The 27,909-nt window shown below is 54.5% G+C and overlaps 16 protein-coding genes across 16 annotated transcripts; 10 read left to right on the forward strand and 6 right to left on the reverse strand.

Moving 5' to 3' along the window:
• Positions 1 to 249: 249 nt before the first annotated feature.
• Positions 250 to 2,246, forward strand: CPAR01_14490 (cytochrome P450 55A1; the record flags this gene model as incomplete). The annotated part of the gene is made up of 7 exons (XM_060498741.1): positions 250 to 528; positions 644 to 907; positions 1,009 to 1,121; positions 1,207 to 1,390; positions 1,505 to 1,663; positions 1,765 to 1,954; positions 2,134 to 2,246. The coding sequence occupies 7 exons, from the start codon at positions 250 to 252 to the stop codon at positions 2,244 to 2,246; spliced, it is 1,302 nt and encodes a 433-aa protein (XP_060342802.1).
• Positions 2,247 to 2,787: 541 nt separating this feature from the next.
• CPAR01_14491 (methyltransferase) lies at positions 2,788 to 3,755 on the forward strand (the record flags this gene model as incomplete). Its single annotated transcript, XM_060498742.1, has 2 exons — positions 2,788 to 2,952; positions 3,063 to 3,755. 2 exons carry the CDS (start codon positions 2,788 to 2,790, stop codon positions 3,753 to 3,755), a joined length of 858 nt encoding a protein of 285 aa, XP_060342803.1.
• Positions 3,756 to 4,010: 255 nt separating this feature from the next.
• CPAR01_14492 (ribosomal protein S26e) lies at positions 4,011 to 4,842 on the reverse strand (the record flags this gene model as incomplete). The annotated part of the gene is made up of 4 exons (XM_060498743.1): positions 4,011 to 4,110; positions 4,340 to 4,442; positions 4,496 to 4,623; positions 4,820 to 4,842. The coding sequence occupies 4 exons, from the start codon at positions 4,840 to 4,842 to the stop codon at positions 4,011 to 4,013; spliced, it is 354 nt and encodes a 117-aa protein (XP_060342804.1).
• A 1,025-nt stretch (positions 4,843 to 5,867) lies between these two features.
• On the forward strand, positions 5,868 to 6,388 carry CPAR01_14493 (ubiquitin-40S ribosomal protein S27a; the record flags this gene model as incomplete). The annotated part of the gene is made up of 2 exons (XM_060498744.1): positions 5,868 to 6,245; positions 6,299 to 6,388. 2 exons carry the CDS (start codon positions 5,868 to 5,870, stop codon positions 6,386 to 6,388), a joined length of 468 nt encoding a protein of 155 aa, XP_060342805.1.
• Positions 6,389 to 6,668: 280 nt separating this feature from the next.
• On the reverse strand, positions 6,669 to 8,142 carry CPAR01_14494 (glycosyl hydrolase family 18; the record flags this gene model as incomplete). Its single annotated transcript, XM_060498745.1, has 3 exons — positions 6,669 to 7,458; positions 7,530 to 7,886; positions 7,955 to 8,142. The coding sequence occupies 3 exons, from the start codon at positions 8,140 to 8,142 to the stop codon at positions 6,669 to 6,671; spliced, it is 1,335 nt and encodes a 444-aa protein (XP_060342806.1).
• Positions 8,143 to 8,912: 770 nt separating this feature from the next.
• On the forward strand, positions 8,913 to 9,200 carry CPAR01_14495 (uncharacterized protein; the record flags this gene model as incomplete). Its single annotated transcript, XM_060498746.1, has 1 exon — positions 8,913 to 9,200. One exon carries the CDS (start codon positions 8,913 to 8,915, stop codon positions 9,198 to 9,200), a length of 288 nt encoding a protein of 95 aa, XP_060342807.1.
• A 974-nt stretch (positions 9,201 to 10,174) lies between these two features.
• CPAR01_14496 (TLC domain-containing protein) lies at positions 10,175 to 11,616 on the forward strand (the record flags this gene model as incomplete). The annotated part of the gene is made up of 2 exons (XM_060498747.1): positions 10,175 to 11,056; positions 11,128 to 11,616. 2 exons carry the CDS (start codon positions 10,175 to 10,177, stop codon positions 11,614 to 11,616), a joined length of 1,371 nt encoding a protein of 456 aa, XP_060342808.1.
• A 1,547-nt stretch (positions 11,617 to 13,163) lies between these two features.
• Positions 13,164 to 14,925, forward strand: CPAR01_14497 (NOSIC domain-containing protein; the record flags this gene model as incomplete). The annotated part of the gene is made up of 3 exons (XM_060498748.1): positions 13,164 to 13,333; positions 13,509 to 14,631; positions 14,692 to 14,925. 3 exons carry the CDS (start codon positions 13,164 to 13,166, stop codon positions 14,923 to 14,925), a joined length of 1,527 nt encoding a protein of 508 aa, XP_060342809.1.
• Positions 14,926 to 15,504: 579 nt separating this feature from the next.
• CPAR01_14498 (uncharacterized protein) lies at positions 15,505 to 15,675 on the reverse strand (the record flags this gene model as incomplete). Its single annotated transcript, XM_060498749.1, has 1 exon — positions 15,505 to 15,675. The coding sequence occupies one exon, from the start codon at positions 15,673 to 15,675 to the stop codon at positions 15,505 to 15,507; it is 171 nt and encodes a 56-aa protein (XP_060342810.1).
• Positions 15,676 to 15,821: 146 nt separating this feature from the next.
• On the reverse strand, positions 15,822 to 17,244 carry CPAR01_14499 (vacuolar protein sorting-associated protein 4; the record flags this gene model as incomplete). Its single annotated transcript, XM_060498750.1, has 3 exons — positions 15,822 to 16,043; positions 16,102 to 16,552; positions 16,610 to 17,244. The coding sequence occupies 3 exons, from the start codon at positions 17,242 to 17,244 to the stop codon at positions 15,822 to 15,824; spliced, it is 1,308 nt and encodes a 435-aa protein (XP_060342811.1).
• A 926-nt stretch (positions 17,245 to 18,170) lies between these two features.
• CPAR01_14500 (prefoldin subunit) lies at positions 18,171 to 18,713 on the forward strand (the record flags this gene model as incomplete). The annotated part of the gene is made up of 4 exons (XM_060498751.1): positions 18,171 to 18,231; positions 18,287 to 18,357; positions 18,413 to 18,537; positions 18,596 to 18,713. 4 exons carry the CDS (start codon positions 18,171 to 18,173, stop codon positions 18,711 to 18,713), a joined length of 375 nt encoding a protein of 124 aa, XP_060342812.1.
• Positions 18,714 to 18,968: 255 nt separating this feature from the next.
• Positions 18,969 to 19,654, reverse strand: CPAR01_14501 (uncharacterized protein; the record flags this gene model as incomplete). The annotated part of the gene is made up of 2 exons (XM_060498752.1): positions 18,969 to 19,579; positions 19,633 to 19,654. The coding sequence occupies 2 exons, from the start codon at positions 19,652 to 19,654 to the stop codon at positions 18,969 to 18,971; spliced, it is 633 nt and encodes a 210-aa protein (XP_060342813.1).
• A 1,788-nt stretch (positions 19,655 to 21,442) lies between these two features.
• On the forward strand, positions 21,443 to 23,225 carry CPAR01_14502 (Mov34/MPN/PAD-1 family protein; the record flags this gene model as incomplete). Its single annotated transcript, XM_060498753.1, has 3 exons — positions 21,443 to 21,580; positions 21,646 to 22,988; positions 23,042 to 23,225. 3 exons carry the CDS (start codon positions 21,443 to 21,445, stop codon positions 23,223 to 23,225), a joined length of 1,665 nt encoding a protein of 554 aa, XP_060342814.1.
• Positions 23,226 to 24,067: 842 nt separating this feature from the next.
• On the forward strand, positions 24,068 to 24,686 carry CPAR01_14503 (uncharacterized protein; the record flags this gene model as incomplete). The annotated part of the gene is made up of 2 exons (XM_060498754.1): positions 24,068 to 24,259; positions 24,417 to 24,686. The coding sequence occupies 2 exons, from the start codon at positions 24,068 to 24,070 to the stop codon at positions 24,684 to 24,686; spliced, it is 462 nt and encodes a 153-aa protein (XP_060342815.1).
• Positions 24,687 to 24,822: 136 nt separating this feature from the next.
• Positions 24,823 to 25,635, reverse strand: CPAR01_14504 (acetyltransferase; the record flags this gene model as incomplete). Its single annotated transcript, XM_060498755.1, has 1 exon — positions 24,823 to 25,635. One exon carries the CDS (start codon positions 25,633 to 25,635, stop codon positions 24,823 to 24,825), a length of 813 nt encoding a protein of 270 aa, XP_060342816.1.
• Positions 25,636 to 26,155: 520 nt separating this feature from the next.
• On the forward strand, positions 26,156 to 26,742 carry CPAR01_14505 (uncharacterized protein; the record flags this gene model as incomplete). The annotated part of the gene is made up of 3 exons (XM_060498756.1): positions 26,156 to 26,246; positions 26,308 to 26,619; positions 26,675 to 26,742. The coding sequence occupies 3 exons, from the start codon at positions 26,156 to 26,158 to the stop codon at positions 26,740 to 26,742; spliced, it is 471 nt and encodes a 156-aa protein (XP_060342817.1).
• Positions 26,743 to 27,909: the final 1,167 nt, after the last annotated feature.

The raw sequence follows: 27,909 nt of genomic DNA on the forward strand, positions 1-27,909 counted from the left end.
ACTGCTCGTCGTCCACGACTCTGATGGAGAGGGTCGGGATGGATGAAGGGCGTAATTGTTTACCACTCAACTGGGGACGAAAGACAGAAACAAGGAATACATCCAAGAAGTAGAATTTGGAATTGAATGAATCAACAAAATGAGACCCTTCAAACACCGTCAAGAACGCAAATATAAATACAAAAGGACACCGGCTCCCTAGAGAACTCCTCGTGTTCTACACACAGACAGAATTACCTTGACTACTCAATGTTCTCGACCTCCTTGCCTCGTCTATCTTCAACAGCGATCAAGCTCCAGCGACTCTCTTCACGCCGCCTCCTCCACACCCAGAAAACAATGACGACAACTACGCCCCCAAGTTTCCCCTTCCAACGCGCCTCGGGCCTCGAACCGCCCGCAGAATACGCCCGCCTCCGCGCCACGGAGCCCGTCTCGCAAGTGAAGCTCTTTGACGGCTCTCTCGCATGGCTCGTGACGAAATACAAAGATGTCTGCGCCGTCGCCACGGATACGCGACTCTCCAAGGTACCGCCTCGTCATTCCATCCGTCCATCCGCCCATCCGTCTTTCCACTTCCCCTTCTCGCATGTCAAAGAGAAGTATAATGCACCGTCGAAAAGGAGCTAACACCGCAGCACAGGAACGCACCCGCACCGGTTTCCCCGAGCTCAGCGCCGGCGGGAGAGCGGCGGCGGCTAATAAACCTACCTTTGTCGACATGGACGCGCCGGCGCACATGCAGCAGCGCGGCATGGTTGAGCCGCTTTTTGTGCGGGAGCACATCGCGTCCATGCAGCCGTATATCCAAAAGACTGTGGATAGTCTACTAGATAAAATGGTTGAGCAGGGGTGCGACGAGCCGGTTGACTTAATTGACAAGTTTGCCTTGCCTGTTCCGTCATATGTAAGTGCTTTGGTTTACACCCAAGAGCAGTGAGATTAGAGTATCCAAAACGGACATGTTGATGCAGATACCTTGAGGCCCTGCTAACTACCATTTCTAAGATTATTTACACCATCCTCGGCGTCCCGTTCGAGGACCTCGAATATCTCACCCAGCAGAATGCCATCCGCACGAACGGCAGCGGTACCGCGTCGCAAGCTCAGTCTGCAAACCAGTACGTCCAATTTTACATGTCCCCGCCGCCCCATTTCCCTACTCTCGTGCCTCGTTACCGATGATGACTGACACAAATCGACCAGAGAACTTCTCAACTACCTCGCAAAGCTAGTCGACCAACGCAACATTGAGCCCAAGGACGACCTCATTAGCAAGTTGGTCGTGGAGCAGCTCAGACCCGGTCACATTGAAAAATCGGACGCCGTGCAAATTGCCTTCTTGCTGCTCGTTGCTGGCAACGCGACGATGGTGAATATGATTGCGTTGGTGAGTCACCTGTGTCTTCTCGTCTTCCCGTCTTGACTCTTGAGTGTCTTTGTTCTTGGAGCAAACGGACGGCGTGTTTGGGGTCCACGATTCAACTAACATCCGGCACCCCAGGGCGTCATCGAACTCTTCCGGAACCCAGGTCAGCTCGCCCAACTCAAAGCCAACCCGTCGCTCGCCCCGGCCTTTGTCGAAGAGCTGTGCAGATACCACACCGGCTCCTCCATGGCGATGAAGCGGGTGGCCAAGGAAGACATTATCCTCGGTGGCAAGGTACGTGCTACCTACTAACCACAATAACCTCAGTCAATCTCACTTGTGCATGTGTTTTTTTGTGAAGCGCCCTGGTCCGGACATGCTGACCGTTGACGTAGACCATCAAGGCGGGCGAGGGCATCATCGCCGCAAACCAATCCGGCAACCGAGACGAAGACGTCTTCCCCGACCCGGACGTCTTTGACATGCACCGGACTCCTGACCCGAACCACGCGCTGGGGTTCGGCTTCGGGCCGCACAGGTGTATCGCCGAGCCGCTTGCGCGCGCAGAGCTCGAGACTGTCTTTGGTGAGCCTCTCTTTTCTCTTATGATTGCCATTCATATCCCACCCCAGGTCATGATGGCCGTACATGTGACTTGAGCTTGGTGCATAGAAGCAAAACCTTACGTTTACGCGTCGTTCCCCACGTTCGCCCTCTTCCATAGGCCTCCTTCAGTCACACTGAGCTAACGAATCCCATCACAGCAACGCTCTTCCAGAAGCTCCCCAGCCTGAGAATCGCCGTGCCCATCCCAGATATCGAGTATACGCCTCTGCACAAGGATGTCGGAGTAGTCAAATTACCGGTGGCATGGTGACCGGTGACGTGGACGGCAATCTTATTGGACGGAGTTCAAAGGGGGGGGGGGGCGTAGGTTAGACGGTGTTAAGACCACAAGCCGAAGTCGCCGTCGATCAAGCCCTTACATAGAAAGCTCGGTAGTTTGAAATATCTCATCACTTCTATTCTCTTCTCAGGAACTTAGCGAGAAACTCCTTCCATGTGAAATCGAGGTGAAAGCGGGGAGTATAAAAGCCAGGACATCAGACGACCGGGAGGGAGGGAGCAAACCAAAGTTCACCAGTTCGCAAAGGCGCAGCACGATCCGGGTGCGCCGGTTAACCGCGGCAATAAACTGGCATCGACTACCGTCGTCCCAATGTTGAAGCTTGACGGAGCCGAATTCGGCGAGTTTGATTTTTGAGGTGAGTAATTGCAGGATTTTTGAGTTGCGAGAATGCCGTCGGGATGTTAAGCTGTGCTCTTTAAAAGGGGCTGTCTGACGCGAGGTGAAAATGGAGATTGAGGTCAGGTGTTGAAGCAATATCTCTTGATTACTACACTATTCTGCCCAAAATATGAACGAAATGCAAGTCGCAAACAGCCAAATCGTCGTGGGAGACAGGAGCAAGGCGGCTCCATGGTATTCCGTCGAGGCCCAAATCTCCGCCGAGGCACGCAAGATGCTCGAGGAGTACGCCGGCATCCCGCCAGACGAGGTCAGAGACCACGTCGTCGCCATGGTACATATTCCCTTTCCTCTCCCTTTCGCCTGTTTATACCCCTCGACTACTCCATCCCAGCACAAGACAAGCTGGGATATAGCTTGATGCTAACATAATGTCAACCACAGCGCGACAAGATTTGGGAAGTCTTCCCCTACCCCTGCATCGGCGAATTCCACTTCCTCGACTTCAACCTCGCCCACCGCCCAGGCTACCCGCAACTCCTCGCCCGCCTCCAAGACAACCCATCCGCGCGCCACCTCGACATCGCCTGCTGCGTCGGCCAGGACCTCCGGCGCCTCGTCCACGACGGCGTCGCCTCGTCCAAGATCGTCGCCGTCGAGCTGGAGCAAGGGTACATCGACGCCGGGTACGAGCTCTTCCGCGACCGGGACCGTCTCGAGACGCGCTTCGTCAACGCAGACATGCTGGACGACGGGGACGCGAGGCTGAACGCCATGGAGGGGACGTTTGACACCGCGCACCTGGGTCTTTGTCTGCATCTGTGGACGCGGGAGCAGCAGATGGTTGTGCTGCGGCGGGTGATTCGATTGTTGAAGCAGGAGCCTGGGGTGATGATTGTGGGTCATGCTGCGGGTCATGCGGATGGGATTGAGTTGAAGGGAGTTTGGGATAAGCCTGCGTTGAGGCATAACTTGGAGACGTGGGAGAAGATGTGGGCTGAGTTGTCGGAGCAGACTGGGAGTAAGTGGAAGTTGAATACGGTCGTGTCTGAGCAGATTGGGACTCGGGGAATTGAGAGGCCCAGCTGGTGGGGGAGCGATATGAGATTTGTCGGCTTCGAGCTTACTAGAGAGTAGGTAGTTGACTCGAGTTTCAACAGGTAGAATAAACACGACGAAGAAGACATATGGCACGTATTGCAGGGAGCGAGAGAACAGTGTCATGAAGCATTTCCTTTGCTAGCCTAGGGCCATGGCCCGATTCCCATAGATGAACATCATCATAAAGCCCAATCCGGTTCCCAAACCATGCCTGAAAGGAGAACTTTTTCATCCACTGCTCGTCATTGCAAACACCTGAAACACCGAGTACCCGAGTAGAGAAATAACTCTTTAGGCCTTGGGGGTGTTGGGGACGATCTTCTTGCCATCCTTGTTGTAGCGGACGCGGGGAGGGGGAGCGCGGTTGCGGCGGCCCACGACGGAACGGACACTGGGAAAGTAAGTCAGCATTGGGGGGTCTTTCACAAGGCCTGAAAGCAACCGTCAGGTCGGCAATCGACCTCCTGCAAGAGGAGAAGGACCGCGTCGCCGAAGTGCAGGGCACGGGGGATATGGGAGCTTCGAGTAGCGCCAAGGTTCTTCTGTAGCGCCTGCGCGCCGCGGTCTTGGTGTGAACCAGACCGACGGGTTGCAGTCGTCGCTCCCGCGGACGAACGTACCGGACAATCTTGCCGTGAATGGCGCAAGAGACACAGTACTGCAGCTTCAGGTACATCTTGGGTACGGTGTACTCCGCGAAGACGGAGGCGTCAGAGATATCACCTGATACCTGTTAGTCTTTGGGGCATGTTGAGAAGAAGAGGGTGTAGGCATACGGATGGCAGCAGACTCGACCATGTTGCGGATGGTGAAGCGCTTGATCGCCTTATCCTTGGGCGTGCATCGCGAGCAGTTGCTGCAGCGGATGGGCTTGACGTGGCCGCGGCCCTTCTTGTTGCGTCCGCTGTAGGAGGGGAAACCAAGTCAGTAATCGTGTTCGTTTAGGGGTATCATTGCGCATGTGTTCATCTGGAGCCTCAGTCGCCGGCGTCGTCGAGCAGGTTCGTGATATCGGGACCCGTTGTCGATGGCCGGGACGTGAGGGTAGAGGCACGTGGGAAGCGCGGTGTATGGGGCGGATGAGGAGGGAATCTTCGTACTTGTTCTTTCTCTTCTTGACCATTTTGGCGACGTCTGACTGTGTGTTAGTAGATCCGTGAAGGAGAGAAAAAAGAGAAGAGGAGAAGGGGGTATATCAATTGCGAGGAGACGTACTTGATCTTTTCTGGCTTGCTGAGTCAAAAAATCGCAATTGGTGGGTTCGACCAGGGCGCGAAATGGTTTTGACGTGCCTTGCTGCGAATTGGTGGTGGGTGGAGGCTGCGTACGAGTGAGGGCTGGTCCAGGGCTGGAGAGTGCGGTACGGAAAAATGGTGCTTGTGGACCCACCTCTGGAAAAATCCCACTCTGGAATTTTAGGCGAGGGTGCACTTTACGCGGGCAAGTCGCCTCAGGACTGCAGTACGTATCGTATTTCGCACCACACATTCGATTTCCAGACCCCATGGTTGGCCAATCGCAGACGAGCAGGATCACGTGGTCTCGCTAGTTTTCCAGGTCTCGCAAACCCCCCCACCCGGTCCACCCAGCGCCTGCGCAGGACGGATTTACTGTGCGCTGCGACAGACGGCAGTCGTTTCCTTTTAATTTTCCTTCATCCCCAACTCGAACCCATCTGAGGATCTGCTTAGGAAGGCAATAGACATATTGTCGAGGTACGTCTGAAGATGCTTCTGCTCCCTCTTTGTTGGCCATGAGCCCGTTACACCTCTTCTTCTCCCTTCGTTTTCTGGCATTTCGTCTTTCGACGAGTTGTGGACTCTCTTTCCGCTGTCGCTTGTCACTCGACTCTCGCAAGGCGTATTCGCGAAATCGACAGCGTCTTTCGAGAGTTATCGAGGGGGCGCACTGGAAGGGGTCAGAGTCTTTTGGCAGGGTTCAACGGCATGCGAGCGAGCTCGTCGAGCCTGTAAAATCGCTTCGCCGAATGCTCAATCGCTGCCGCCACCCACCAAAGCCATCGACATCCAACTCTGCCGGAAACAATGGGCGAAGAAGAGGAGCATCGAGGGAGACGGACAGCAATCTTTGCTATCCACCCAAACTTCGATGCATTTGATTCTAACATTCCGTGACAAGTAGGCAATCATGCAGATCTTCGTCAAGACCCTGACGGGCAAGACTATCACCCTTGAGGTGGAGTCGTCCGACACCATCGACAATGTCAAGTCCAAGATCCAGGACAAGGAGGGCATCCCCCCCGACCAGCAGCGCCTGATCTTCGCTGGAAAGCAGCTCGAGGACGGCCGCACCCTCTCCGACTACAACATCCAGAAGGAGTCCACCCTCCACCTGGTCCTGCGCCTGCGTGGTGGTATGGCCAAGAAGCGCAAGAAGAAGGTCTACACCACCCCCAAGAAGATCAAGCACAAGCGCAAGAAGACCAAGTTGGCTGTCCTCAAGTACTACAAGGTCGACTCTGACGGCAAGATCGAGCGCCTCCGCCGCGAGTGCCCCTCCGACACCGTACGCTTACCTCCAATCTTTTACACTGTCGTTTCAATACTAACTCGCTCCAGTGCGGTGCCGGTGTTTTCATGGCCGCCATGAACGACCGCCAGTACTGCGGCCGCTGCCACCTCACCTACGTCTTCGACAAGAAGGAGTAAATTTTCTCTCTTGTTTCGCGGGCGCGAGGTTACGGAAAACAAAAAGCGACAATTCTGGGAGGATCGGTTCAGGGTTAGCATTCTAGTCGGCAGAAAGCCGCACACAAAACGGGGGCGTTGATGTACACATCACTGGCTGGCAATGACGATGCAATTTCATGACACTATGACCATCTCTCACTCTTTACTCTCCACCATGATTTGTGACGTTACGTGACTCTGTGCATTTTGGCTCCCACAACTTTGGTTCTTTGGTGACTTGGTCTACCTAACCTACACCTCAACCTGCGAACCCGTTCCGTAAATTGTCATACTTGGTCTCGGGATACGTCAGACAGTTATCCCGCCGCAGCAACCCATGCGGACCACCAAACGTATGAACCACATTCCCAATCAGCGACTCGTGCCCAGGCTTATCAGCACTGCTCTCCCACCACATGGCACCACCCAGACCCCATCCCCGAATATACTCAGCCTTCTTCCTCGCCATGTGCACCGTATCATACGTAACCATCTTCCTCCTCCCCGCATCATATGAGTAACTCGCACCCGTCTCCTCGTCATGATACTCCTGCGCGCCCGGCATCGGCAACACCTTGTAATCAAAGACGCCATTCTCCCAGCTCCCCTCCCCGACCCCAGAATACGGCGTGCCGGGCCCATCCGTATTCTCAAAGGCGCGCCCGTACAGCGGCATCCCTAGCACGATCTTGTCAGGGGATACGCCATGGGAAGTGTAGTGCGCCAAGGCAGCGGCGGTGCTGAAGGGCGTCGAGCGCGGGTTCTGTCGGCAGGGCTGAAGGTTGGCCTGGTGGCCGGCGGTGGTGTCCCAGGAGCCGGCGTAGTCGTAGGCCATGAGGTTCCAGAAATCGAGGAGGGGGTCCATGGCGGGGAGGTTGAGCTTTTGGTAGTTTTGGGCGCCGGCGGGGCAGGCGACTGTCAGCTCGAAGTGGTACCACTCTGGCAGGGTCGAGGCGTAGTTGTCCATGGCGGAGCGGACGGCCTGGAGGAGGGCGACGAAGTCGGAGGCTTCGGAGGGGGATTGGGGGTATTCCCAGTCAATGTCGATGCTGTCACGTTTGTTAGCAGGTTGGTTTAATCAGTTGGGGTAGGATACCCGGGGTGGGACTGGTAAACGTACCCGTCAAAGCCCAGGTTCTTGATGAGGTCGACGCAGCTGCGGGCAAAGGTATCGCGGCCCTGGGGCGTGCTGGCGGGGGCCTTGAAGTTGGACGAGTATGTCCAGCCGCCGACGGACAGGAGGATCTTGAGGTTGCGGTTGCGGCGCTTGAGGAGGTTGAGCTGCTTCATGCAGCCGTAGAGGTTTGTCCCAACGTCGTTCCAGCTGTCGCCCTCCCAGTGGATGTCCGTGTCGGCCCAGCCGTCGGTGAGGTGGACCTCGCCCGTGTCGGAGCGCACGTTGGCGAAGGCGTAGAGGATGTGGGTGAGGTTCTCGACGGGGAGGTCTTGGGGGCGGTGCTTGCGGGCGTAGATTGCCCTGGGAAGCGATGGTGTTAGTTACGTTTGCTTTGAGGGAAGTACTCAAGAGAACTGCTGATGACGTACCAGTTGACAAAGTAGGCTACCGAGCGGAAGCCTTGGACTGGACCGCCGCCCATCGTGTCTGTGGTGTTTGATGTGAAAAAGGGAATAGGTAGGTGTGTGAAGAGGTCCGTGTAGGTGTGTGTCAAGAAGATGGTGGTCAAGAGGACTATGGCAGAGGTGACGAGGGTTGTCGAGCGTCCGAATTGCATACAGGACAGACGAGGTTCGTTGCCAAGATATTGACCGTAAAGAAAGGGATGTTTATAGACAACAGGTCGGCAGGAGGGAGGCAGACGGTTCTTATTGCTCGCTGGAGGTGTTTGACACTGTTAGGTCACGTCAGGTTTATGCAACGTAAGGCAAGGTAAGGTAGCTAAAGGGTAGCGGCAACGGTGATGCAGCTTGTCCGGGGACTTGGAATGAATGGCCCCGCGTAGGACAACTCCAATGGCAATGGGCTTTAGGTCACAAATACGAGTGCGACACTGCCCCTCCTGGCCCCCCTCTATTCCAAGCTGTGCCTGTGCATCCCGGACTCTGTATGGATGCCGTGGGTGGTTGACCCCAATATGCGGCGCAATGCTGCGCGCTGTTACTGGAGCTTGTAGCTGGATGAGGCGCGAGTTGTCGTCAGCTCCCACAGCTGGCTCCCCTCCTGTGTGGCTTGAGCTGGCAACCTGGACGTCACTCGGGCAAAGCCACGGTTTGTGGCTGGGCATGGACTAGTCTACATTTGTGCTGCACCTCTACGCCGGTGATAATAGGTACCTAATCTTAAGGTAACTTGGTTGGATTCTCGCTTCGCCTTGAGCAGGCGGGTGATCTGCAAGAGCAAAGTACTTTCTTGCAGAGTGCGACGCTGAGAGACATCCGAGGGTTACCTCCCATTCAAGCGCGTATTATGTAAGGGAGCAGGACAAGCGAGCTTAGGTAAGGATATCGCATAGACCCCGGCACCTCTGGATTCGCGCATATGGGGATGGAGAGCACATGTCTGGGCCGTCCCCTCCCCCCGTTGAGCACCGGCACTTCCGTGCTGTGGTGGGCGGGAATGGGCTGCCAACGGGATGTCGGAGACGGTGACAGACCGCCTGTATCGTCATGGGATGGCCCCAAAGTGCGGATGGACGGTCGACATGGGACGAAAAAAAGTGTTGAGAGCCCGAGCACCGACGATGGTTCTGGACCCTGGCGTAGGGTCTATTGTTGTTTTGTTTTCAATTCGATGACTGTTGTCAACATAGTCGTTCTTGAGATTTGCATATGAGAATGAGCGATGTTGCAATGCGAAGCCATCTTCTCTGTCTGTATTAATTGGTGATGATGAGAATAGTTAGACTACTTTCAGGTGCCGACATGCGTCCTCCAGCCCGTCGCGGACAGCGCGTGTCGGGGAATTGTTTCCATCAAGTCTCCGATCCCCTACACGCTCCGAATTGAGCGATTGTCTACACTCTGCCATTGCGAGCAGAATGGCCAATTCGTTTCTTTATCCTTACACCCAGTAGGCAGTAGCAAATCCGTGGATAATTAAGAGAGGTGAACAAAGAAAAGTCTTTCTCTCCCCAGCAACACCTCGCATAGGGGGTGATGGAGTACCAGTCAAATAGACGCAGCTTCCTTCAAGATCCCAACAGGGTGGATCGCCAGAAAAGAACGGAAAAGGACAATACTGCCTTACCTAAGGCGCCAGTTGCAGGCCACCCGCGTATTACCTGGTGCCGCCATTCGTCGACTCGCCTGTCTGTCACTGCCAGCAATTACTGCGATTTACTGCAGTACGCGGGATCCCAGGGTGTACCGGTGCGAATCAACCCCCCCATGTCTGGCCTTAAGGTACTGTAAAATTGATCTTACCCACTCTATCCGAAAATCCGCCTCTGCGCAAGCCACGGGGGAAATTGCTTCACAAGAAAAATCCCCCGACCGCCGCCCCGGCCGTCCGCTGCCTATAAACCTTTTTTCCTCCAGACTTTCCGGCCTCTCACCCTCCTCCCGACTTCTTCTTTTCCTACTTCTTCAATTCTGCATGCTCGACAGGTCTTGATCGGCTCTAGTTAAATCTCTTTCAACGCCTCAATCGCGAAAGGTGCACGCGACATCCCGTCTCTGCCCTGAAGCCCCCCTCCTATCTTAGTCGTCTCTCTACTCGGTCAAAACATCTGTAGATCTTCCCCCCCTTTTCGACCTCAAACAGACGTACCAGTACAACAACAACCTCGATCCCACAACTTTGCGACAATGACTGCCGCCGAATCGCCCATGGCTCAGTCTACCGCCCCGGCCTCGGCCGGCAAAGACCAGATCGCGACCCGTCGACGTAGAAAGTCGAGCGTGCGAGGCCATGGCCACGGTCACGACGCCAACGCCCGTCAGCCCTCCAAACAGGAGCAGCTCGACCGCCTCTCCAAGCGCAGCCGCGCCCGCGCCATCCTCCGCCGCTGCAAGCACATCGCCGTCAAGCACACCTGGACCACGCCCCTCGTCATGGTCCTCGTCTTCCTCTCCCTCTACGCCGTCAACCCCACCGAGTCCAACATCATCCACCACTTCATCTTCCTCTCCTACAAGATCCCTCAGCAGGGTCTCGATGCCGCCGCCGGTGCTGAATCCGACGCGCCCGCGCAGTATGGCAAGGGTCTCTGGGATATCGCTTTCGTCTGCTTCTACGCCACAGTCCTCTCCTTCACTCGCGAGTTCATCATGCAGGAGCTCCTCCGCCCGCTCGCAAAGTCCCTCGGCATCCGCTCCCGCGGAAAGCAGCTGCGCTTCATGGAGCAGGCCTACACCGCCGTCTACTTTGGCATCCTCGGCCCCTTTGGACTGTACGTCATGAGCCGCACGCCCGTCTGGTACTTCAACACCACCGGCATGTACGAGACGTTCCCCCACAAGACCCACGAGGCCGTCGTCAAGTTCTACTACCTGTTCGAGGCGGCCTACTGGGCGCAGCAGGCGCTCGTCATGCTCCTCGGTCTCGAGAAGCCGCGCAAGGATTACTACGAGCTCGTCGCGCACCACTGCGTGACGTTGGCCCTCATCGGCCTGAGCTACCGGTTTCACTTCACCTACATGGGTATCGCTGTCTACCTGACCCACGATATCAGCGACTTTTTCATGGCAGTAAGTTTCACTCGCAAGATACGTGCAAACCCCAACTCGACGCAACGCAACTGACACAACCTCCTCTCCAGATGTCCAAGACTTTCAACTACGTTGACGCACCCATCACGGGTCCCTGGTACTGCCTGTCCCTCGCCTCGTGGATCTACCTCCGCCACTTCATCAACCTCAAGATCCTCTGGTCCATCCTCACCGAGTTCTCCACCGTCGGCCCCTACGAGCTCAACTGGGAGACGCAGCAGTACAAGTGCCTCCTCTCCAAGATCATCACCTTCAGCCTGCTCGGCCTCCTGCAGTCCCTCAACCTCTTCTGGCTCTTTTTCCTCGTGCGCATCGGATACCGCTACGTCTTCCAGGGCGTCGAGCAGGACGACCGCTCCGAGGCCGAGGAGTCCGAGGCTGAGCCCATGGAGACCATTGACGAGGTGTCCAAGATTGACGTCGCGCCCGTGGCGGCTGCTGCTGGCGGGGAGACTGCGCAGGCTGTTGCGAACGGTGTGGCTAAGGCGGTTGGCGGGGGTGGCATAGCGTCACGAACCAGGAGCCGCCGCGCTGCGTAAGGCAGGGCAACTTTGAGGCGGTCGGAAAATGGGCTTGACGAATTCCTATGGTTCTGAGCTACCTGCGTACAACTTTTTGGGGGCGAGCATCCTTTTGCTCGGACTTTTGTACATGTATCATATCCTTCACTTTAATAACGCCTAATGTGTAATGACAACAAACATTGATCACCAATTTCATCCGATCGCATCCACAGTGACATTTGCGAATCTTCAAACAACTAAAGAGTCAACTAAGGACAATCAGGCGCGGCGGTGTAAGCCAGGCAGAATCACTCGGCGCTACCTATCTGGATTCATGATGTCATTGGACGTTAGACTTTCTTGGGCCAATACCCCGCGACAACACCTCCGCCAGATGCCGGAAGCGACGGGATTGAAGACGATTCCTCCTCCGGTTTAACAGCCTGTTGGAATTTGTTCGGGGGCTCCGGGAGTTGGTTCTGCATATTCGGGAGGGATGCTTACAGAGTCTGCCATGGGAGAGCGAATCAAGAATCAGTCATGTGGGTTTTTGGTGGTGGATTTGATTTGGTAGAGGTGGTAGTGAAGGGTGCTTGAGGTGTTTTTTGGTGGCATGTGATTGGTATGATGATAAGCCTGCGTTGTAGCATTCGATGTAATTGATTAGCTATTTGATAGGAAGCTGGACGAAAGACTTTATGAATGATGTTAAAACAAATGGATTGACTGGGTGGTTTACTTGAATAGGATGAATTATTGAACGTTCCAAATACTTGTTCTCAAGATTGAAAGTGAAGAGTTGAGAGTCTTCGCAGGTACTGAAACAAAACTTCAATGTTGAATTTGAATCAACATTCAAATCACCAAGAAAATTCACAACTCCGCAACCTCATGGCTAGCTGAAGCCGCAAACCATCAAAATTGAATAGAGAGTCTTGGGAATTACTTGAAAGCTTTCAGTTAATTGGAAAAGGTCTTGATTGGGGTAATGCTGAGCTATTCGTAGAATTCTCGAGGTTGCGACTAACAACCATAGAAGCACCAGAGTTAAGCCGCTCAGTTCGCTGAATGCAACACATATACATACAGGTAAAGATATATGGGGAACGGGTAAAGATCAGATGGTGAACTTATGCAGACAAATTCCATGACATGATTGCGTCCTCATGTGAAGATGGAGTGACTCTACTGCTGTTGTCTCTCCCACTCCCATTGAGCAACATCAAGTGTTGAGCCACACCAGCCCAGCCACAGACGCTGCCCCACCATCGGCTGCCGGCGTCGTCTCATGCCGGAGGCCATCCACGTGACCCTCCCACCACCCACACCAACGAGACGCCTGGCCCGAGCGTCAGCATTGGAGCTCCAGAAAAATTTCCAATTGACACCAGTGGGGGGAAAGGAAAAATTGAAGAAAAAAATCCGACCTCTGGATACTTTTTTTCGACCTCTCTTTTTTGACCAGCGCTGTCGACTCGCCTCTGCCCACCCACAATAACTTCCGCGAGGCTTGATTGTCCGGTCCCCCCTCCCGCGCCAACGAACATCAAGATCAGAGAGAGAAATAGACAGAGGTTTCCAAAATGGCGGCGATCAACTACCTCCTCTACGAGGCCCCCATGGGCTATGGTGTGTTCCAGATCGAGCACCAGCCCGACAGCATCGGCCTGCGCCAGAAGGAGGCCCAGGAGACCATTGCCGACCTTTCCAAGTTTGGCAAGATGGTCAAGCTGGTCAACTTCACTCCCTTTGAGTACGACTTCCCCAATTTCGCGAATTGAGTGCAGTGGTGGTTTTGGTGGTAGCTGAAGGCTGGAGGCTGGAGGCTGCGCGAAGGAGGGGATCTCTCGAAAGCGCGTCTTGGATGCGGGACCATGGTATTGGAGACAAGAATGAAGAACACCCTGCTGACAATACCCTTCTCACAGCACCGGAAAGCAGGCACTTGACGAGATCAACCACATCTCCGAGGGTCTCATGTCCGACCACCTCAAGTCCGTCCTCGAGCTCAACCTCCCCCAGACGAGCGGCAAGAAGAGCAAAATCACCATCGCCGTGGCCGAGAAGAACCTGGCCTCCGTGATCAAGAGCACCTTCTCCGGCATCGACTGCGAGACCTCTGAGACCTCCGAGGTCGCCGGCGACCTCCTCCGCGGCGTCCGCCTGCACGCCGACCGCCTCCTCAAGGGCCTGCAGACGGGCGACTCGACCGCCGCCGGCCTCGGTCTCGGCCACTCGTACTCGCGCGCAAAGGTCAAGTTCAGCACCACCAAGAACGACAACCACGTCATCCAGGCCAGCGCCACCGTCGAGTTCCAGGACAAGGGCGTCAACCAGTTCTTCATGCGCGTGCGCGAGTGGTACGGCTGGCACTTCCCCGAGCTCGTCAAGATCGAGTCGGACAACCTCACCTACGCCAAGCTCGTCCTCGCCATCGGCGACAAGGCCACCCTCACCGACGACCGCCTCCACGACATCGCCGCCCTCGTCGAGGAGGACGGCGAAAAGGCCCAGGCTATCATCGACGCCGCAAAGGTCTCCATGGGTCTCTCCATCACCCCCGCCGATCTCGAGATCGTCAAGGGCTTCGCCGAGGCCGTCGTCGCGCAGGCCGAGGCCCGCCGCTCGACCGCAAACTACCTCGACAAGAAGATGTCCATCGTCGCGCCCAACCTGCAGACCCTCATCGGCACTCCCGTCGCCGCCAAGCTCATCTCCCACGCCGGTTCCCTGACCAACCTGTCAAAGTACCCGGCCTCGACCCTGCAGATCCTCGGTGCCGAAAAGGCCCTCTTCCGCGCCCTGAAGACCAAGAGCAACACGCCCAAGTACGGTCTCATCTACCACAGCAGCTTCATCGGCAAGGCCGCCGTCAAGAACAAGGGCCGCATCTCCCGCTACCTCGCCAACAAGTGCTCCATTGCCAGCCGTATCGACAACTACACCGAGAACCCCAACACCAAGTTCGGCGAGGCCCTCCGCCAGCAGGTCGAGGACCGTCTCGAGTTCTACGCCACCGGCAAGAAGCCCGCCAAGAACTCCGACGTCATGGTAAGCCGCTGACTGCATTCTCTTGATGTTTCTCTAAATTACCATGCTAATATTCCAAAGGCCTCCGTCTTGGAGCAAGTCGAGGGCGACCTCACGCTCGACGACGCGGAAATGGTCGACGCCGTCGCCGAGGACGTCAAGAAGGAGAAGAAGGAGAAGAAGGAAAAGTCCAAGGACAAGAAGGAAAAGAAGGAGAAGAAGCGCAAGCGCGAGTCCGAGGTCGGCGCCGCCGAGCCCGAAAAGGCAGACGGCGAAAAGAAGAAGAAGAAGAAGTCCAAGTCCAAGGATGAGTAAAGAAGAGAACGTCGGTTTCTGTACAACCCTCAGTCTTCTTCGCACATACCCCCATCTACCCCAACCTTGTTCCAAAAAAACTTCTCCTGGCTCTTTTTTTCAAACGTAGGTCTGGCGGCAAGTACCTTAGGCATCATTCCCGGCTCTTCTCTCTCTCATCTTGTTATCTACCTGTGGCTTTTTTTTTTCCTGTTCCTTTTTTTTCTGTTTTGGGAGTTTTATGGGGGGAAATGAGAGAAAAACCGGGCTTATTTGAACGGAGTTTTTGGGCTTTGAAAAAATGTTAATGCATCATTCTACAATATGTGTGTATGTACAGTTGAAAGAACAACCGAACCCATACCCCCAGAATCCCGTCTGCCCCTTGTTCAGTCTACCATGATGAGTGAATGTGGCTCAGTGAGAGTTCCATGATTGAGTTGTCTCTTGGCTTGGGTCTGACTTGACTTCAACAAAGGGCACCTAGTCCGCCATAGACCCATAATTTCTTCAGGCCAAAAGCCTCCCGTTCAAGTATTCACTCCCACCCCTAAACTCCTAAATAATCCGGCCTCTCTCATCTTCATGGTAGGCCAACTTTTAAGATTGTACGTTGTATCGAGAAGGGGGCAGAATGGAGGTTGCAATGCAGTAGAAACTAAAAAAAGGAACAATAGACAAAAAAGAGTAATACGTTTGATATTTCCCCCAACCCAAAATGCCGGCCGTTTCAACGCCAGAGGACGCCCCCAACTCTCGACCACAGCCCATCCGCCCCCCGTATTCACCACCCATACCATCCATCCCAAATAGTTTCTGTTTCTTTCCATTCTTTGGTTCTCATTTGAGCCAATCTCCAGAGTCTTCTTCGAAATAAACACCACCCCATTCCGTCCACAATAACCAGAGGACCCAGCTCATGCGCCCTCGCTACCAAACTCGTTTGTCCACTCTATTTGCTTGGCGGCATCGTCGTCGGAAACAGTGGGATGCGAGTCCCTCAAGGCCTGCTTGAAGTCCTTGAGCTCGATGATGGGCGCCATCAGCTCCTCCGAGTCGACGTCGTGATACGTCATCTCCTTGGCTTGGGGGTCGCCGGGCGAGCAAGGTGTCAACTTCTTCTGGCCCTCGTGAACAACCTAAACACAGTTAGCATCATTCCATCTATAGCACATGACAGAAGTCGAGGCAGCATACCGGCTTAAAGTGTGTGGCTTGGATAATCTTGCGAACGGGCCCCATCAAAGCCTGCTGCACCACGTTGGCAATATCACTGCCAGAGAAACCCTCCGACAGCTCGGCCAGGACGCGGTAGTCGTCCGCCTGGAGGTGCGTTTCCGTGTCGCCGACGGCCAGCTTGAACATGCGCGCGCGGCCGTTGACGTCGGGGAGACCAATGTGCACGCGGCGCTGGAAACGTCTGCGGATGGCGGCGTCGAGCTGCCAGGGAATGTTGGTCGCGCCCAGGACCAGGATGCCCTTGCTGTCGTTTCCGACACCGTCCATCTGCACGAGCAGCTCCGTCTTGATACGTCTTGACGCCTCGGACTCGCCTTCGCCGCGGGGGCCGCAGAGGGCGTCGATTTCGTCAATGAACAGGACCGAGGGCTTGTTTTCTCTCGCCATGCTGAACAGGGCCTTGACGAGCCTGTTTTGTTACGTTAGCGTACTGCTTGCGTGTTTGCGCAACCGATAATCAACTCACCTCTCACTCTCTCCCATCCACTTGCTTACGAGATCGGAACTGCTGACACTGAAGAATGTGCTGTTTGCCTCCGTCGCGACCGCCTTGGCCAGATAACTCTTACCCGTTCCAGGCGGGCCGTAGAGGAGAATACCCTTCCACGCCTGACGCTTGCCCTGGAACAGTGACGGGAACTTGATGGGCAGCACGACGGCCTCCTTTAGCGTATCTTTGGCGCCCTCGAGACCGGCGACGTCGTCCCACCGTACATTGGGCCGCTCCTGCAGGATGGCGCCGCTGAGAGCGTTGCGCAGCTTCTTGTTGTCCTCATCGCCGTCGTCAGCGCTCCCCTTACCCTTGCCGCCGCCATTAACGCCCACGGCACCGGGTTTGTTCCCGCCCCCGCCGCTCTTTTTACTCTCCGCTTCGTTGAGGTATGTTTTGAGCTTCTCGGCGCGGTCCATATACTCGGCCGTCTTCTGGCGGATGAGCTCCTTTGACTTTGGGTTCTTCTCCCACTTGACGGCAAGGACGAAGAGCTCGAGCGACTTTGTGTATAGTTGAAAGGCCTTGTCGTACTCGGCGGCGTTATCGGCATCGATGGCCTGCTTGACCGTGCTAATGGCACGGCCGAGGAAGTCGGTGATTCCCGACATTGTTGGCTGTGAGTTGGCTTTTGTTTCTCGAGGAGCTCGGCGATTAAGCGGCGTGGAAGAGGTCGGATTTCGTGAGAAGGTGGAAAGAGCGGGGAAAGCTCTCTCGGTGTGAACGTCGTCGTGTTTGTCCGCGCCTTTGGCTAATCACTTCGGGATCGGATGTCGGAAGATGGAAGAATCGGTAGGGTCCCGAGGAGGTCGTCGGTGCCTGGCGCAAACGGGTGGAGGGTTGGAAGTTTGGACGGGTGAGGAACCTTGAGGAAGCACTTGTGGGCTTGGGTTCTGTGACGTTGCCTGGGCAGTTCGTGATGGATCGCTGCGCTAATCGGGGTGCCTTGGGCAGGTGGTGGGGGTGGGGGACTTGTCTGGGTTACATGAAAATATGTGTTTAGATGTATCAACTGTATACATGCATGACGCTTTCACGGCCACTAGTCGAAGGCTATGCGGCCAAATATGACATAGCATAAAGGCTGAGAGGTAAGCAAAAGGAAAAGAATGATGCAAATTAACTTACTGAAAATCTCGCATTGAACGAAAAAAAGAAAGATTCTTTGACTCACAAAAAGCTTAAGTGTTTCGCATCCTCTGAGACTTACTTCCCGCCGAGGCCCGTATACCTGCCAAGTGGGTTGCTTGATATTTGACTAAACGGTATTCCGACTGTCTGTCACCACATCGAATGCTGAGTCGAGGTACAAAGTATCTTCTCGCAGACTACTGCGCAAAAGTCGAAACAGAACGAATTATTTCTCAGAGCCTTGGCATTTTGGCGGCATCTGATTCACACACTCATCTCATTACAACATCGTTGGACTGGTCTGCGGCATTGTTTCCGACGTTTTCGCGCTCCGGCCAACTCATTAGTTTGCAATTTTCACACTCACCTCCAGTGAACCCCTCACACTCATACTCATACCCCAACCATGGCTGAGGTGCAAGCAAAGCTGCAAAAGCTATCGGAGGAATACCAGGCGCTGCAACAGGGTACGCGATCGGAAACAGGCAATTAGAAGCGAAATCTTTACTCATGTCTCATCAGAACTTCAGACCACCGTCCAGTCGAGGCAAAAGTTGGAGGCTCAGAGGCAGGAGAACCTTGGCGTAAAAGAGGTAGGCGAGCCTTAGGAACTGAAATTCACGACCACAAGGCTGACATATTTTTCAGGAGTTTGACAAGCTCAAGGATGGCGAGCAGATCTACAAGTTGGTCGGCCCCGTGTTGCTGAAGCAGGATAAGGTGGAGGCCGAGAGCACAGTCAAGGGCCGTCTGGACTTCATCACCAAGGAGATGTACGTGCATCACAAGTGAATTTCCATCCAGCAGACTTTATTCACTGACATTTACCAGCGAGAGACATGAAGGATTGATCAGAGACGCACAGGGTAAGCTGGAGAAGAAGAAGGGCGACATCATCCAGATCCAGACCAGCGCACAAGCTGCGGCGGCTCAGGCACAGAAGGCATGATGAGGGCGACAGTGACAGCAACAGTGGATGAACGATATCACAAGGAACAAGCAATCAAGATGAAGGTCTGATGAGAGTGGTGATACAATTAAAAAGCTACTAGGACTATGAACTATACCCAGCAATGCTCCGATAAGATTCCTTTACAAAAACGCCATGCTAATGCGACCCTATCCCGGCGGCGATACCCTCGCCACGCAAGACCCCAAAGATTTTCATTACAGCAGTCATAATTATCTGCACCAACCAACTCTCTTAGTTGAGGGCCATGATGGAAAAGCCCCACGGCAAACCCATGTTACGCGCGGGCAACTCAGTCGCCCAGCCAATGGCGTTCTGGTACTCGTCTTCGGACGTAAACTCTGCGTCGTTGATTTTCCCCTCGACGGCGCCCATAATGAGGTCGGCAATCTGGCTGGTCGTGTAGCAGCGCCCAAAGATGCGGCTCTCCTCAATGGTGCGAATCATGGCGGAGCGGAGCTCGCACTCTGCGAAGCGCTGGACCTCGCGGTCGAAGCTGGCCTGCGTGACGGGGCCCTGGTGGTGCGCGGCGAGTTTCTGGAAGAAGGCGACCATGCCGGCGATAGCCTGGGCGAGCATGTGCGCCTTTGTGGCGTCGTCGAGGTAGCTGGCCATGGAGGAGGAGTGCTGCTCGATGAGGCCGTGGACGTCGTGGTCAAAGGTTGCGTGGACGACCTTGGAGATGCTGTCTGGGGTGGAGAGGATGCCCTCTGCGTCTTGGATGGCGAAGGCCTTTGCGATTTCGGCGTAGCATTGGGAGAGGGTTGTCCAGAGGGAGACGTTATTTTGGACTGAGGCCTTGCCCATGCTTAGTGTGAAGTGGGACATGGTGCTGTCGATGCTTTCTGGGCGAGTTGTTAGTTGCTGGTATGGTTCTGTGTTGAGTAGGGCGGCTTACTTCTGCAAGTGGTGGAAGACATGGTGGCGGTGATGTATGTGAGGTCTCACGATGATTTGGTGATGAGGTTGTAGATGGAGTAGATGGATGTAACACTGGTATTTGTGATGAAGATGGATGAAGATAATCAAGCAGATCTAAAAAATCTCAACATCAACAAAGGCGGAAAACTTCTCCTTTAATCTCGACTGAATTGTAGCCTTGTGGCCTCATCGGGAGATTCTTCCATGTCCAGCCAGGATGGCTCAGATGGTGGCCATCCCTGAATCTGCCATGGCCGGACGGACGAACACATGGCAAGGACTAGTCGACATTGGGTCCCCAGTCTTTGCGGGAGATGCCCGGCGGCGACCCCCATTTGGCATCAACACTTGCGAATTGCAAAAGCAAGGCGGGAAAAAAAACAGGAGCTCGAGTGCGGCCATGCCCTCCACATTCCCGCAAAAACATCAAGCCATCTCGCCGTCAGATTTGGGCTTGATGGCAAGATGCGATAGCTGATAACCTGACGACTAGGCACCGCCACGGCCGCAACTTGAGACAATGGAAGACGACGTATCATCCGCCACAGTAACAATAAACAGGGACTTGAACATAGAGTCTCCAGACCGCCAATGATCTATCTCACTTTGGCAGCTGGCTGGTTCCCTCGCTCACCGGCGACCAGCGGAAAGAAAAGAGCGTGGGGGGCAAGCCGTGTATTCGACTCAAGCAACAGGAAACATGCACGTCAGGGAACATGCGACCCGGTTCAAGCAGGCGGTGGAAGCAGTCGAGCATGGTGCCATGTTGAGACCCGAGCCGCAAGAGGATCAATGCGGATAGGACCAGGGAACGTCAGGAACGGCTTCACCGGCCCGCCTGGGCGCAATTCGGGTTGCTTTGGTTTTCCCACCTTGCCAGCTTGCCAGCTTGGCTGGATAATTACCTTATTCGTGGTAAAGCTGAGTGGTTGGCGAAAAAGTAGTACGAAAAATTGAGCGGGTTCCGACATTTCCCGATCTTGGAATGAGGCGAGCGTCTGGCCCCCTTCAACCTTGCTTGTCGGTGTCCGTTGGGTTGGCGGGCAAACGAGAGAGGTCTCGTAAATCGAACGGAAATACGGGCGAGGTGACGTCTATGTACAGCTTGTGTTGTAGCTCGACGAGGCCCTGATGCTTGAAATTTTCATTGCATTGTGGCAATGCGATGGATCATGGAAAACTTCGAATTTCTAGTTCATCTCTTGGACTCCCAGCTCAGTGACATTCATTTTGGAGTGGATCCGAGACAATGGTCCGGATCCTCCCGCAAATGACAGCTCGATAAAGCGTGAACCCTGACTATTCCTCACCTTGAACTGCTTCTGCTTACCTTGGTCGGTGAGATCGATGATGTAAGCGATATCTCGGTGTAGTTTCGGTCACGTGTTGAAGCTATCACACACGTGATGTACACTCGAACGGGGCCCGAGCTCTCTCCCGTGCCCCTCCATTTGATGCGGACCTTGTCGGCTTTCCCCCCATCCATGGCGGGGTGCTGCTGGGCGTGTGCTTCAGGCTTCAGGCTTCAGCCACGAGTGGCTCCTCTAGCGCTTCGTCATACGGTCCCTGGGACGAAACTCGCAAGACGTCTTTGACCAAACGGTCACCCGCTTGCTACCTCAAGGCTGCCACGCTTGGCCTTTTGATCTGAGAAACATGCCAACATCTCCCTGAACGGTGTTTGTCACCACTAGCGACCGAACATCCAACGAGACACTCCCGAGCTTGCACCGCAATACACAGCGAAAGCCGGATCGGAGAGCTCCAACTCCTCCGACACCACCAAGATGAACGGCCCTTCGAGTCCCAGGCCCGCGCGGCCCATGAGCATCAAGGAGATTACTCTAGCAGCAGAGGACTTCGACTTTAGGACTACAATACCCTTCAAGTACTGGGCGCGATCTGCAGATACCCTGTTCCAAGAGGTTTGTGCCCCATTTCGGGTTGTTTGTTTGCCTGCGCAGCGATCGCTAATGACAATGCGATCTAGGCAACCTTTGCGCTTCAAGATCGCGACATACGAAAAGCATACCAGATGCTATGGCGACACTCGATACTAGTCCTTACTCACTTGAAAACACATCCCGATGCCAAGTTACCCGAAAACAAGGCGCTCACGAAGCCGCTGTTCGACCGCCAGAATAAGGAGGTTTTCGGGCTACTGGAGGAATTGAAGCCGCAAATCGACCGCGATTACAAGGAATGGCAGTTGATGAGTGCGTCAAAGCAGAGAGAAGATGACGAATTCACCACCAGACCCACAAGCTACAACGAGTTTGCTGCCCGAGACCCGACCTTATCCGGAAACGCCAAGATCCTCGATGCCGCCGATAACCAGGAACTTGCAGTCTCTTTGGCGCAACGAGACTACAAGAGACGAGATGCTGCAAGGAGAGCGACGCGGCAGGCCGGCGTTAGCGCCGAAGAAGAGCAGGAGCGCCGGAAGGGTGGCCGCTGGGAGGACTGGGAGCAATTCAGCAGCCCAGCGACGGCCGCATCAGAGGAGGAAGATATAAGGAGACAGATCGAAGCGACTCGCCGCCGACTTGATGGAACCGACGGGGGAAGAGACGAAGATACCTTCAGCACTTCGCAAGCTCCAAATTACCAAGGCCAGGTACCCCCGCCGAGAGCTCCTCCAAGCTACTCTTACAATTACCCTTCTATATCACGACCGAGGGCACTGGAATGGGAGGCGTCGCCTTTGGAACCGCAGCGCACTTACACGCCCCCACCACCTCAGCCACCGAAACCGCCAAAGGAGGACTTCACGATGATGCGCCAGGAGCTCGATGCAGCACCTCCTATGAGGCCAAGCAAGGAGCCATTAACGTCCTATAGACCGCCGTCAACAGCCAACGCGCTACAGGGAGGCGTTCCGGAGTTGCCAGCCAAGGAGGAGGTAATGCCACCGGCGGCAAAGGAGCGGCTAGCCTTCAAGCCGGCAGCCTACCTAGAGAATGGCGATCCTATCCGACCCGTGTTCCTCCCAACACAGCTTAGGGATACCTTCCTCAACATTGCATCTGAGAACACACGCAGAGGCCTCGAAATGTGCGGTATCCTTTGTGGACGACCCGTTAACAACGCACTGTTCATCAGCTGCCTTCTTATCCCCGAACAAAAGTGCACACCGGATACGTGCGAAACGGAAAACGAATCGTCGATGCTGGATTACTGCATCAACGAAGATCTTTTGGTTGTGGGCTGGATTCATACGCATCCCACGCAGACGTGCTTCATGAGCTCGCGAGACCTACACACGCAGGCCGGGTACCAAGTCATGATGCCAGAGAGTATCGCCATTGTGTGTTCTCCAAGGCATTCTCCATCGTAAGTCGCATCTGTTTCTTCGTACACACAACATTGACTAACGCAGCATCCAGATATGGCATTTTCCGCCTCACAAACCCGCCGGGACTGCCTCATATCCTGCAGTGCACGGCATCGGAAACCTTTCACCAGCACTCCATCGATAACCTGTACACTGGAGCGAAGAACCCCCCCGGTCATGTTTACCATTCGGAGAAGCTCGACTTTTACGTCAAGGACTTGCGACCGAAGAGGTAAATGAGGGGATCGAAATATTTGCCTTGATGGTGAATTTGAGAGCTGTTAGCTCGTTCGGCAGGCATGATTCATGAGCTGCTGCCACTGTTGATGGCGTATCAATAGCAGAAGGTACATACGGAGCAATAGTCTTTCGGTCTGCAGCTTAAGCATGGGTTTCGGGCCATCTTCTGATTTGTTGCATGACGAGGGCGTTGGACAGCTGATAGCTATGTGGTGCGGGAATGCTCATCGAGCAACTCAGCCGGTACGAATGACAAGGTCAGGACTCCGCGGACTGTACAATGCGGAGCCACATGGCAATACTGTTGAATAATGTCACGGCTCAATATGATGAGAAGCACGGCTGGACGTGTCTCATCCGAGCTCGAGGCCCAGACCGCGGGCCGTCTAACCTCAGAATACCTAACCGAGAGGGAGAGTTGTATGAGCTTTTATCTCATGAACACCTGCTTACTATGTAGGGGCTGGGCCAAGCATGGCCCTCTCAGAGTTTCGCAAGAAATGACTGAAATGAAATTCCAAATTAGGCCAGAGCGTTGTGTGTCCTGCATTGTCCGTCCCATGAATTTGATCGTGTCCCTGTTCGTGAGCTCACCTCCACCACAGACCCGCCGGAGTACTTTGGCCGGGTGTCGTAGTTCGGTGAGCCATGACGTCACTGCCGCGGTCTAGCGACTTGTTCCTACATGTGAGCTGTCGAGCTTTTTCCTTTTCTTCATATAAACATCAACGAGACCTTGCGCAACAAATCGTCACGATAAGAGGACCAGATCCGAAAGAAACAACACAACCAAAGCATTACGTCGAAAGGGGAAAACATATCAACAAGTGACCACAAAATGGCGTTCCCGACAAACATGCTGGGCATCCTCATCACCCTCGTCAGCGCGTTTGCCCTCGTGCACTCGGCGGACTCGATCCCCAGACTACTCAAGTACGAAGACAAGGCCAAAAAGGCGGCGGAATGGAGCAGGACGGCGGAGAAGCAGCTTTGGGAAATCAGATATACCGTCGGAACAGGCTTCGTTGGCGTACGTTCAGCCCGCTCCTCTCACAGTCCAGCACACTTCTCTCCCTCTCACTTTCACTCTCACTCTCACACACTCTCATTTTCATTCTCACTCTCACTCACTCTCAGTCTCACCGTTCCCTGAAATTCACGATATACTAACACCCCTTGTCTGGCAGTGCCTCGTGTCCGCCATCGGCGGCATCGCCTTCTCCCTGGTGGTGCCCCGCGGCCTGGGCATCTTCACCGTCGGCTTCCCCATCATGCTTGCCGCGGGTCTGACGTACGGACACCAGTACATGCGCCAATTCTGGGCCTCGAAGCCCAAGGTGCCGCTGATGAAGGACTTCAACGAAGCGATTTCGGACTCGATGATGGTGCAGGATATGATGAACCCCTTGGCTGGCGCGTGGGGCCTCATGACGTTTTGCAAGCTTGTTGGGTTGTAGACGGACAATGCGCCCCTCACAGAACGAGTTGACTGTATAGCGCCAGCTGTAGTTCGGGACCAATATGGGACTTTATCACGATGCATCGCATAACGGCGTCTTTGACACTTTTCTCCAATATACATCATGATCTGCTTTACGCCCTCGCATCCCTCCTCATATAAACCCACGAATACCGCCCCCAAAGCTCCTCACTCCCCGTGACACCCGCCAACTTCCCACCAGGCTTCACCCCGTCCGCAAACTCATCCAACTCCGCCTCTAACCTGCCCACCTCCCGGAACCCCTGCCTCTCAAACGCCTTCTGTCCGCCCATGGACGACTGGACCCAGCAGTATACGCCCGGCTCGCGATCCGCCTTGTCGGTGCCCCACTTCATCAGCGCCGAGCCGATGCCGCGGGACTGGTGATCAGGGTGGACGACGTAGGTGCACAGGAACCTGCATTTGCAGCCCTCGGGCATGAAGCGCTTGACCCAGTAGTTCATTGATGCGTTTGTTAGTTCGCCGAGGTCGTCTATTGTCTTGGTCTTCTGCTTCTGCTCCGCGTCCGTGAAGAATGTCTCGGGCTGGGGTTCTTCGTCCGGTCCGTCCAGCGGGAGGTCAGTGTCGCCGGCGAATCCTCGTCTCACCCATCCGACCCATCCCACAGGTCCGCCGTCGCTCTCGGCGACAATGACGTCGACTTTGGGGTGCGCGATCCAGGCTTTCAGCGCGTCTTGCATGCCCTTTGGGAAATCATCGTCGCCGCGGATGGAGGCTTTGAGCTGGGTGTGCGAGTCCGTTTTACAGGCTGCGTCGGAAATGGATGCGAGGGCGGGGATGTCGGCTTCTGTTGCGGGGCGGAGGGTTACGGTGGCTTTGGCGGGACGGGAGGCCGCTGCTGTGGTCGGTGCCGTGGCGGTTGCCGGTGCCGGTGCGGCGGAGGTGGTGGATGGAGAGGATGCCATGGCTTTGCAGGAGCTTGGCGCTGAGCTGTCGGGCGATGGGATGAATGACGGACACCGGGTGCGGGGATTTGAAGGGCTTGGCACGGGTGAGGATGTTGTAAAGGGGGGAGGGGGATGATGGACGGGGAGGGCCGGTCGAGGTGCTTTATTTCGCTTGGGTTTGGCACTTTGAGTTTACTTTGATGGGTTTGCTGTTTGCTGGGCGATCCCCGAGTAAGCTGACCGGGTGACTCAATCGGGGAGAGAGCCGGCATTCCCGATACGGATGGTGGAAGACGGAGCGGATCGGACTTTTGAGCCGGTGCACCTTTTACCTGGCTGTATTAGGAAGGACGGATACACTGCCATAGAAAGAATCATCAAATGTACCCTAGAACAGCAATGAACAATCGACCCACTTGCACCAAACCAACTGCACCAACAGAATCCTGACAAATGGGCACTCGCCTTATTCTCTGCTAATCTCGAAATCCCTCTGGTTAATTCATGAAATTTGAATGATTTTGACGAGGCTAAGACTATGTACTCAACACGCGAGGTTATCAAGACTGCTCTTGATGCGTACCGCGCACACATAGCTGGACGCAACCGCCGAGCCCTTGAAGTCTACGGTGCGTGCACATCGAGGACGGTTTTTCGTGAAGTGAGACTGATGCAGATATAAATGTTCAGTGCAACTCGCGACGCAGGCTGAGCTAGACTCGGAAGACTGGGGAAATGAAGCCGAAGACATGAGGGTAGACTGTTTTGGGAGCCTCCTGGGTCGGAATGATGCCCGGACCTTGGTATCGAGCCCAGAGGATATGCTCACAAAGTTTGACGAACTTGCATCGCTTTGCGATCTTGACGGTTGTGGAGGACCTATTCCGACCAGCCATGATCGAGAGTCGTATTTCTCCCGTCTAGAAACCGCTTTGAAGGCAAAATGTCTCCAAGAGGTTCGCGATAGCATCACTGCCCCCCCGAGCTTCGCATTCTTGCCGAGTACGTGGGTGCATTGACCGGACCCGGAATGGGAGAGACCAAGTGGACGTAACAGGCCATATTCTGGACCGGGTCAAGCCCTCAGACGTAGTCTATGATCGATGTCACGGTCAAGAAACCTAACAAGATTACGAACGATGGATGTTGGGACGTCACTGCGGGATGGAAATCTGGGGACGGCATGGAGAGTTTCTTCTACATAGTCTACTGTCGAAGAAACCGGCCTGACGGAGAAGTTGAGCCGTGGGCTTGGCGTTACATTGATTATGGCCCGGACGATGACAAAACCTTTGATACGATCCCGGAGTTGCTTGAGTGGTATAGTCGATGTCAGGAAAGAGAGATGCCTGATATTGATGACTTAAGCGTGAACGATGTACTAGAAGGGAACATGTATTAACTGGAATCCACTCTCTATCCTAGATCCTGCCTCTACGGTTTAGATTTGCTTTGCTACAAGCCGCCAACGCCAGATTCTATCCACCTGCAAGAACCTTTTTGATCTTTACTGCATCGAGGCTCTCATCGGGTATGACTCGTTGAAGGCCTGAATCGTCATTTCCGAAGGAGCGGATGCCATTGGGCAATATAGATACTACCTTGGATCTTGATCCAGATACCATCATCATAACCATCGTATTCGGGTCTATGAAGGAACCGACGACCTACTCTACTTCTTAGTCTTGGATCTCCGATGGCTCTGTAGGGAATTGCTTTTTTTGAAATCTCGATGATGTACCAGGGTGTTCGAGGTGTGAATGATGAAAGGGAGACATTTGCATGGTGTGTGGAAATGTGATGTAAGGGTTCAGGGGACAGTCTGTGGATCATGTCGTTCTGTAGAAATGACCGTTGATAATGTGGGGAACTCCGTTTCTGTGCTGTCTCCTTTGCGTAACTGCCATATTCTTGGCTACAGTATCACAAGCAGGCGCAGCTTCCCTCGGCAAGAGGTTCATTGGTTACTACAGAGGGTTTGAACTTAGTGATATGTCGCGAACTTGTGGTGTGAGCTTTCACATCAGCCTTACAACTTCGTCATTAAACCAGTCCGGAGGAAATGATCATTGTGAAAAAGGTCTCGTTGAATACCCGTAACAAGAGTTATGGTATTATGTGCAAAAGGCTGTCTCTAGATTTGTGCAGGCAACAACTCTCAAAGGATGAAGTTGACCATGCCAGCCTTTACGCATAAGGACGGACTTACACATAGCAAGAGTCTCTATAACCCTGTGGGGCAATCTTTTGACCTTATTGAATTCTTCAAACTTGGAAAACCCTTTTGATAAC

This window comes from Colletotrichum paranaense, assembly GCF_030867605.1.
Source record: "Colletotrichum paranaense strain IMI 384185 chromosome Unknown Scaffold_15.1, whole genome shotgun sequence".
NCBI lineage: Eukaryota > Fungi > Ascomycota > Sordariomycetes > Glomerellales > Glomerellaceae > Colletotrichum > Colletotrichum paranaense.